We start from the raw sequence: 10105 nt of genomic DNA on the forward strand, positions 1-10105 counted from the left end.
TCCACTGGGCCTTAGATGGAGTGGGAGAGGACAGACATCTGATAATGAACTGGGTGACCCTGTATTTGAGAAAACCTTACTACATTTATCTGAGTGGTTGAAAGTGAGCCACAATGACTGTGGTTGAGTAATGTATCAAGGTCTGTGCATTCATTCGGAAGTGTATGTTTTCCTCGATGTTTGAGCCAGAGCATTGTTGTTTCTGTGTGGTCTGTCTGCAGGTGTACCTGAAGGCCCCTATGATCCTGAATGGAGTGTGTGTGACCTGGAAGGGCTGCATAGACCTCCAGCGCTTGGATGGGATGGGCTGTCTGGAGTTCGATGAGGAGAGAGCACAGGTACTGTATCATACCAATACATTACACCCCCTGGTCTCCAACCACACCAACACAAAACACACAACTAGATAGAACAATTGGCTACAGTATATACACACATTGACATACACCTCTAGACAAACTACTTTTGAATGACTTAACTTAAACTCAACTAAGCAGGTTGCGCCCCTACCCCTATCCATATACAAATAAAACACCCACTCACCAGTCCAAACAAACTGTGTGTCTCTGTGTGTCTCTCCCACTCTGTGTGCGTTCAGCATGAGGATGCCCTGGCGCTAGCATCTTTTGAGGAGTCGCGTAGGAGGACCCGGGACTTTGAGGACAGAGACCGCTCGCACCGAGAGGACCTGGAGGTGAGATGGGCTGGACTGACTGACATCCCTGGTGATGTCCCCCCTAGTCACATGATTAATGCTAACGCTAGAAGTATTGTTGGAATATGATGATTGGTTGTGTCCCCTGTGTGTTTGTTACCATGCAAACTCTTATTGTGTGAATAACCCATTTAGTTTTTATATTTACCATTAACACAATCAAGAACTCATTGTGTGTGTGTGTGTGTGTGTGTGTGTGTGTGTGTGTGTGTGTGTGTGTGTGTGTGTGTGTGTGTGTGTGTGTGTGTGTGTGTGTGTGTGTGTGTGTGTGTGTGTGTGTGTGTGTGTGTGTTTGTTTGTATTTCATCTTGAAGCATTTTTATGGTATGTAGGTTTAGTGCATGAAGAGTTTATTCATGATTAGAACACACAGACCCTAAATGCAACCCCTCTAAGATGAAAACCAAATTGTGTTTTTTTAGGACCCTGTGGCATCAAAAATCTGGGACTGATGGCATTCAAGGACCAGGGTCTGTCTTCTTTGCTTTTCAATGTCCCTCTGTCATGCACTAAACCCTGTGTGTGTGTGGTGTCTGTGTGAGTGTGTTTATGAATCAACACGAGAGCATGTGCATGTATGTGAACAATTTGAAGTATCTGAGTCTGCCTGTTTTAGTGCCTGCATGTGCAGAGAGAGAGAATGAGTGAATGACAGAAAGAGAGAAAGAAAGTTACATATGAACTGTATCTGTTGAGTTAACAACCTGTGTAATGAATGCTTAGTGATAATGTGGGTTCCTTCCCTCTCAACCCCATAAACTGTCTCAGGGTCAGTCATATGAATATGCTTTATGGATTTTTTTATGCATTTTATGATAGTGGGACGTGTGCAGGTCAGGACATCCTACCAGGGTATAAGCTGGAAGACTGGAAGACAGACCCCCCACACACACTTTCCCCCAGTGCCTAATGGAGAACAGACCTCCACACACACACCACCCACCCACACCCTGCTGCCGGAGGAGTACGCTGCAAGGCCTGCTGGGACATATCTGCCACAGCTTGGCAGCACATGATGAGGGAGAGCGAGGGAGGGAGATCTGAAACAGGGCTTTCATGTTCACATCTAGTATTTCTTACCTCAGAAACATACCTTCCAGCTCCCTCAGGAAGAATTGTCTCTTTTCTTCTGAAAATCTATAAGGCAATGCTCTTTATGAAGATATTATGTATTGGTCAAAGACAAATAACATATAATTATTTTCTCTACTGACATCGAGCCTGGAGGAGACAGAACCGTGTGTGGAATGTGTGCACGTCGTCAACGTATGACTGTATTCTAACGGAAGACTTTCCATGTGTTTCATTCTCAAATACTGACTGACTGTGGTGGAAACATGAAACCCCCTAATCATTTTCATTACATTTAAATGGTTTAAAAAAAAAGTTACAGTATGTCGTCTCATAAACTGCTGTGATCCAGAATTTTCTGATTGGACTGTAGCATTTAGCGATTTCTTTAATTAGTGAATCCCCTTGCTCTGCTGTCATCTCAGGGAAGGAGATAGATGCTATTGTTGGTTTTATTTTAGATTTGCATTTGGACATCAGGACCCTGTTTTTATGTGATATGGGCGCCTGGCCCTTGAGTACATTCAGCCGTTGCATTTCTGTGGTCTGAACTTCTACTCAGTCCACTATAACTCAAGGCCAACAGCACAATGACAGTCTGCCATCAGTGGGAGCTGGGAGGCCTCTTAAGGGTTTAGAAACCTGTCATTTAGTTCAGAAATCACAGCTCTTCTCTAGCAGGGATGTCAGTGTCAGCTCTTGAGAATGTATGTCTAAGTACAGCATATAAGGTTCATTCCTCTGCTGTGTGGCCTGTACTTGTTCTGATCACTGTATAATGAATATGTATAATGAATATTGTCCTGGTTTTATGTTTTTCCTGTGTGTGTGCATGCGTGCGCATGTGCGTGTGAGAGCGATTCAGGACAGGACAGTGATGGCCATCTAGATGATTGATCAAGATAAGATGGATGCAGAAGAAATGGTCCAGTGTTCATTAGGCCCCATTCTGCTGGTGGAGTTAGAGGATGAATGATGTGCTGCCAGTAAAAGTATTAATATAGCATTAGTATTGATTTTTATTAGGATCCCTGTCTGCCCTGCCTAATCTCAGCTCTATTGACTTGTGGTACAGGCTAGCGCTCTGCCGGCTGGCTTAATGATCGATCACTGTGCTTGTCCTCTCCTCTCCAGCCACCCCCACTCCCCCTGTAACTACGACAGCACTCCACTCAGGGCTGAGGCTTTACTGTAACGCTTCTCCTCAAAAGAATCATATTTTGTCTGTAGAGTAGTTGCTGCACTTCACACAGTATATTATTACATATAAAAGTGTAATACTTCCTGATGTTTCTTTATATTACTCCTTAACTCTGCTTGTCTTGGAGGTTGGTCCTGTTCACATTGCATGGTGTGTGGCCTGAGACATTGTTTTTTCTTCAACCATTACCGAACCGTAACTGGTGTATTTGGCTCACTGACTCAAGGACAGCGTGACGCCTTCCGTTTGTAATCTGGGTGAATATGAGTGATAACTAAGGCAGAAGCATTCGTGTGTATGTGTGTTTGTGTGTGTGTCCATACATATGTGTGTTGTTGTTATCAAAATCACTCTGCAACTACTGAGTAAAACTTTGATCGGCCAGTTCGTAAAAATCTTCTTAAATTATTTATATTTAACTATGGGGCTATTAATTGTTTTGAAGACACTCTATTTACATTTATGATTCTGAAGTGGAAAAATGGATGAGCATCAGTGTCTCATTTAGGATTAAAGTAGTAGACTGAACCAGGGTTAGAAGGAGCTATTATGGTGAGTCATTTGGATGACGACTACATGCCATTTCAGCTGAGAGACCAGCGTCTGCTTTCTCCCTCTGTCTGCCTGTCTGTCTGCCTGTCTGTCCTTCTGTTTCACAGATATCTATGTTGGGAGAGATGTAGACGCAGACACATAAACATATGTATCTGTGACAGGCAGACGAGTCATTTTTTATTTTTAAAGCATGTTATGTTGAAGACTTCCCCGACGACTAATGACTGTCTGCTATTCGGCCCAAAAAAGAAAATCCATTTTTAGCCTCAGCTGGAAGCTCTCTGGTGCCCTCTGCTGAATATACTGTATGACATATACTGCACTCACTTTTGCCCCATCTAAGGCCATTCTCAACACATTACACACACACACACTCATGATATTGTGTGCTATATTAAATCTGCCCCCCTCCCTCCATCTCTCTCTCCCTGTGCCAACAGCCCAGGCGACAGCAAGACCCCAGCCCTGGCACCAACATGGGCAACAACGCTGATGATCACAAGATTCGCTAGAGGCCAGAGAGACGCAGGGGGTGGGGTCAGGGTGACCTGTCCATCGTACTAGGCCAGTCTCACACCCTGTCACCAAGCTGTTAACTGGAGAGACCAAAGTCCACATTGCTAGGGATTTGGGGATGGGTGGGGGTGGGGCCCTTTTTAATTTTAAGAAGGGACTGGGTGAGGTGGGTGTCCATTTTTAAGTGTGGTGTAAGAGGATCGACCCAAACCTCCTTGTCTTCGGGGGGGTTTTGCACTATCTGATACATTCAGTTTAGTACCCACATTGCCTTCTGTATGCATGGAGCACCTGCCTACCTATGTTTTCTTTTGTCCCTCTATGCAAGCTATTTCGGCAGCACTTTCTTTTACAATGCTTTATAAATAGGAAATTACTGGGTGATTAAATGGAACACATTTGTTCTTAAATAATTACATATTCTTCCTAAATTGTTACATTTCTAATAATTCCAAATATCTTCCATCTTCCTTATTGTTTCCCATAAAGTTTGTTTCAAATCAGGTAGCAACCTGAGGAGCACTGAGCATAAATGTATTTCACGCTAAATTCTAATCTATTGATAATTACAATCAGAAGTTGAAGCAATAACAAAGCGTCCACCCTGCCCCTGTTTCGGGTAAAAAGCTGAGGGATGGGGCTAGAAAAATGTAACCACTCTCAAATTCATAGACAGAGCTATGGATGCAAGGACTGACTATCCATAATATCAAAATTATAGTTTTAACCATGTTTTGAGACTGTATAGTCTCAAAATGTATTTATTTTGTTTTGAAACATTGGGGTAAAACAAGCTTCCCACTGGGCACACACTGATTAAATCAATGTTGTTTCAACATAATTCAATTAAATTACGTTGAACCAACGTGAAATAGACTTTGAATTGACGTCTGTGCCCAGTGGGTTATATTTTGGGTTCTGATGCGGCAAGACAGTTGAACTAAGCTTATGAGGCATTTATAAATTACATTCTTCAAGAATCAATGGGTATGTATCATTAATTTTCACTACATGACAAAAAGTATGTGGACACCTGCTTATCAAACATCTCATTCCAACATCATGGGCATTAATATGGAGTTGGTCCCCCCTTTGCTGCTATAACAATCTCCACTCTTCTGGGAAGGCTTTCCATTAGATGTTGGAACATTGCTGCGGGGACTTTGTTTCCACTCAGCCACAAAAGCATTAGTGAGGTCGGGCACTGATATTGGGCGATTAGGCCTGGCTTGCAGTCGGCGTTCTAATTCATCCCAAAGGTGTTCGATGGGGTTGAGGTCAGGGTTCTGTGCAGGCCAGTCAAGTTCTTCCACACCGATCTCAACAAACCATTTATATATGGACCTCGCTTTGTGCACGAGGGCATTGTCATGCTGAAACAGATAAGGGCCTTCCACAAACTGTTGCCACAAAGTTGGATGCACAGAATCGTCTAGAATGTCATTGTACGCTGTAGTGTTATGAGTTCCCTTCACTGGAACTAAGGGGCCTAGCCTGACCCATGAACAGCCCCAGACCATTATTCCTGGCACTATTCATTCGGGAAGGTAGCGTTCTCCTGGCATCCACCAAACCCAGATTTGTCCTTTGGACTCCCAGATGGTGAAGTGTGATTCAGCACTCGCTGGTCCCGTTCTGTGAGCTTGTGTGGCCTACCACTTTGTGCCTGAGCCGTTGTTGCTCCTAGAAGTTTCCACTTCACAATAACAGCACTTGCAGTTGACTGAGGCAGCTTTAGAAATTTTACGAACTGACTTGTTGGGAAGTTGGCATCCTATGACAGTTCCATGTTGAAAGTCACTGAGCTCTTCAGTACTGGCCGTTCTGTTACCAATGTTTGTCTATGAAGATTGCACATCCACTAATATGAAGGGGTGTCCACATACTCTTGGCCAAGTAGTTTATATGTCCAAAAATAAATGTAGCAACTATAGTTTGGAAATAGGCCTTTTTTGGTTCCAGGTAGAAGAACCATTTTTGATTTCATGTAGAACCCTCTGTGGGAAGGGTTCTACCAGAAAGGGTTTTCCTATGGGGACAGCCAAAATAACCCTTTTATGTTCCAGATAGCACCTTCAAGTACAAATAGTTACCAATCAATCACCTATATATTTTGTATTTATAAAGGACTATAAAAGATTGCTTAACAGCTATAATTTATCATATTATAGCACTATTTTAATGAAATTGTATTTTTTATTATTTTATTCATGTTTTGTGTGAAAGTCATGATGTTTACTTTTTTTATTTCTTTTCTCTATATATAAATACTGTATTTGTATGTCTTTATGCTATCGTAAGGGATATCAGTAGAATATGTAAAGTTGTGTTCAAGAAAAGTTACTTTTTCAAAGAGACTGTTGATTTGCCGGATGAGGAAGGTCTATCAACCTCAGCGCTTTCTATCTTCCTGTCTCCTCCATGTTAGCAGCATATTTTAACAGTCTTTGAACATGACTCTAGCAGCACATAGCGCACAATGAGGTCAGTGTCTCTGAGCTCGCTCTTTGGAAGTCGAGGCAAAGAGGCTTTCTCCTCTGCATAGTTTTTTTTATTATTCTCTTTATTTCACGTTTCATCCAGATCAGAGTTTGTAACGTCTCTAAGCAGTAACTTTCTCTTTTTTTGATCCATTGTGGCTTCATTCCAGAGGTTTGTCGCACATTTTGATCCAGCTCTGGGATCTATCTCCCTGAAAATTATGCAAGGACACAGCAACATTATCTCACTAACTTACCCTCCAGTTTTGTTTGGTATGTTTCAGGTAATCTGAATATCTTTGAGTTTCATCAACTATTGTGCTGTTGTCAGTGTTTCTTCCTCTTTACAGGAATACAGTTTTAACAGTTCATTCATATGAATTTGTCTGTACTGGGGATTTAGAGAGAGCAACATCTTTAAAGAGATTGAAGACTCTCTATTGCAATAAATGATGTGTGTAAACCCTGAATGGCTAACACGGGGCGCTGTATTGAAGCCACCATGCAGCCATCTTGGTACTCCTTCTCCGTTGTAAAAGATTTAGGAAGGTATAGAAATGCATTTATTAATGCCTACATTTGTTTTTGACACATTTATTCTATTACAGACACATTAACGCATACTTTTAAATTATATGCGAGTTAAACTTTTTTTTTAAATGAATCATCTCTAAAAACTTTTTTTTAGAGAGTACTAATGTTACTGTCTCCACTACAACAACAAAAAATACTCAAATACATGTCATTTTGACCATACATTTTTTTCTCTCCAAATTCATTCCTATAGATGCGGTAAAGAGGTCAATCGAACTTGACCAAAACAATGGAATTGCCATGCAAACGTGTGGGGGAAAGGGCCATGGGGGAAAAAGAGCCTACATTTAGGCTATTGTTTATATGTGTATTTCACACTATGTTGAGGTGAAAATCGCGGTATAACGCTTTTATGGATGTCAACCACAACACACGTTCATGTCATCTTTACCAATAAATTGCATTACAGTTAAAAACGAATTTGACTACCACCAACGATTTCTGTATGCTAGCTATAGTTCTGTATGCTAGCTATAGTTCTGTATGCTGGCTATAATTATGTATGCTAGCTATATTTATGTATGCTAGCTATATTTATGTATGCTAGCTATGCTCACCAGCTTATACGAACAGGAGTTAGCATATAGCAGTCACATCTTCTAAACCTGAAAAGGGTCAACTTCTACAGACAAATATATCCATAATCTGACTTAAGAAACCACATTGAGTACCTACTACAATACGTATATAATGACGGATTTGATGAATACTCACTTTGTTAGATCAGATTTGTTGACTGTGCGCCAATCTGGCATATGGAACGTCTGCATTCCATTGACTCCTATAACACATCTATGGAGGACTGCTCCAACTGGGTAGTGCCAATATGGTTGACCGGTGGCTTCAAAGGCTCTCAATGGCCAATACATAGAATCAGCAATCCAGGGTTTATATAAACCTTTGATTGCAATCCAGCACTGTTTCAACCAGTCATGAAATATTGGGATGAAATAGACCAAGAGTCAGTCTGGGGCTCAATAAACTGCATATGAAATTAAAGGAGAGCTCTATGGTCAAGTCTAGCAGCAGTGATGAACCTGTGGTTTTCTTCCATTAATTTCTAATGCATCAGCTCAGTATTTTATTCAAAGTTAATTTGCTTTCATTTGAAGAAAGAGGAAAGGTGGAGGAAGAAGCCTATGTTTTGTAAAGGGACAAACGTTAGACAGCAAGTTGTAAGATGTTGTTGTGCAGGTCAGAAATAATGGGGTTTAGGTGGACAGAGGGAGAGGCAGTGGGTTGTCACACTTTGCTATCGAAGCAAGTTCTAATTTCATACTGCATGGGATTGTATTTCCTTGAGTTAGGTTCTTATGTTTTTATCCCAAATACTTCTATAACACATATTTGCATAATGTTTCACATCCCACTAATGATGCTGTTCTTTTGCATTTACATCTCATAAAAACAATGTGCAAGGCCTTAGCTTGTTGCTTTAGTGTATCAAAGATTTACACAGTCAGTCATCTCAAGGTAGCATACCAATGTGGGTAACAGGAACGAACATGTTTACGTTATCTTCCATAGACCTTTGGGATGTTTAAACAATGTGTACAGTATTTCACAATATTCTGGGAGCTCTATTTCAAGTGTTTTGTTTGATATCTACTCCAGTGTATAGATTACCTGATAAAAGTGTCAGTGTACAAAACATGTTGGACACTCAGAAACTAACTGGCCTACCTCCAGCTGCAACCAAAAACAAATAGAAATCTTGGGTATTTTTTACTTCACAATTTTGTGAATATTTATTTCATTTAAATGTTTGTTACAGATGTAGGATCATCATTTGAACCAGTTTGCTACAGCAGGAAAATAATCCTGCAGCAACAGGAAATGTGAATTACTATGTGGATTTTAATGAATGGACATTTTTGTAGGGGTTGATAAATGTTTCTTAAGGGAAAATCTGAAATGTCAAAGTGGAAATACATCTCAAATACACAACACGTTTTAAATGTTGTGCATTGCAGGAAAGTTATCCTGTAACAGGGCGATCAAATTAAGATCCTACATCTGTAAATAGTGTGATCTGTGTGCATGAGGTCAGGAATGTCCAAAACACTGGAGTTATGATATACCCTACCTAGTAATGGTGTCCCAGCCTAGATTTCCAACATAACTGATTACAATCCCTGGAGAACAGGCCCTCCTCTCGTCTCTCCCTTCATGTGTAGGCCTACTCCCCAGAGCCCCAGCTAGCTGGTACCCCTGTCTGAGCTTCTCCCGTCACTTTAATGCTGGCATTAATGCTGGCAATAACACCAGAGACTGTCCTAGTTATTTTTTATAAATTGTTTATTTTATTATTTGTTTTAAGTTATTGATACTGGTTGACCTTTGTTTTGTTCAGGTTACGCAATGAAGAACTGTGTATTTCTGTGTTTAATGGCCTATCTTTTAACATTTTACTGAATAATTTAGGTTTCTTTCTCTCTGTTTTATGGTTTAGCTTGTATGGCTTGTTTTGTTAAGGGGAAACTTAAATATGAATTGTTGAATTTAACATGTTTCGTAATAAATTTGTAACAATCGTTGTACTTGGTCTTCTGCCTTTTTAAGAATCACTCTTACCAATAACACTAATTTATTACTGACTTTAAAACTGTCTATAGCGCACACTTTTGACTGGTATTGTACAGTTGAAGTCGGAAGTTTACATACACTTAGGTTGGAGTCATTAAAACTTGATTTTCAACCACTCCATAAATTTCATATTAACAAACTATAGTTTTGGCAAGTCGATTAAGACATCTACTTTGTGCATGACACAAGTAATTTTTCCAACAATTGTTTACAGACAGATTAACTCACTTTACAATTCACTGTGTCACAATTCCAGTGGGTCTGAAGTTAACATACACTTACAGCTTGGAAAATTCCAGAAATTATGTTATGGCTTTAGAAGCTTCTGATAGGCCAATTGACATAATTTGAGTCAATTGGAGATGTACCTGTGGATGTATTTCAAGG

General features: G+C 40.4%; 1 protein-coding gene across 5 annotated transcripts in view; it reads left to right on the forward strand.

Moving 5' to 3' along the window:
- Positions 1-9669, forward strand: part of LOC115134295 (core-binding factor subunit beta-like) — a 41657-nt gene extending 31988 nt beyond the window's left edge. The window contains exons 4-7 of one of the 5 annotated variants that reach the window (XM_029668119.2): positions 222-338; positions 599-694; positions 1138-1185; positions 3983-4071. In XM_029668119.2, the coding sequence (XP_029523979.1) occupies positions 222-338; positions 599-694; positions 1138-1167 (243 nt within the window). In that variant the 3' untranslated portion in view covers positions 1168-1185; positions 3983-4071. Of the gene's footprint in view, positions 1-221; positions 339-598; positions 695-1137; positions 2583-3982 lie in introns of those variants that run through there. The other 4 variants (XM_029668118.2, XM_029668115.2, XM_029668116.2 and 1 more) reach the window with 4 other exon arrangements.
- The last annotated feature ends 436 nt before the right edge of the window (positions 9670-10105 follow it).

Source organism: Oncorhynchus nerka, linkage group LG9a (assembly GCF_034236695.1).
Source record: "Oncorhynchus nerka isolate Pitt River linkage group LG9a, Oner_Uvic_2.0, whole genome shotgun sequence".
Classification (NCBI taxonomy): Eukaryota; Metazoa; Chordata; class Actinopteri; order Salmoniformes; family Salmonidae; genus Oncorhynchus; species Oncorhynchus nerka.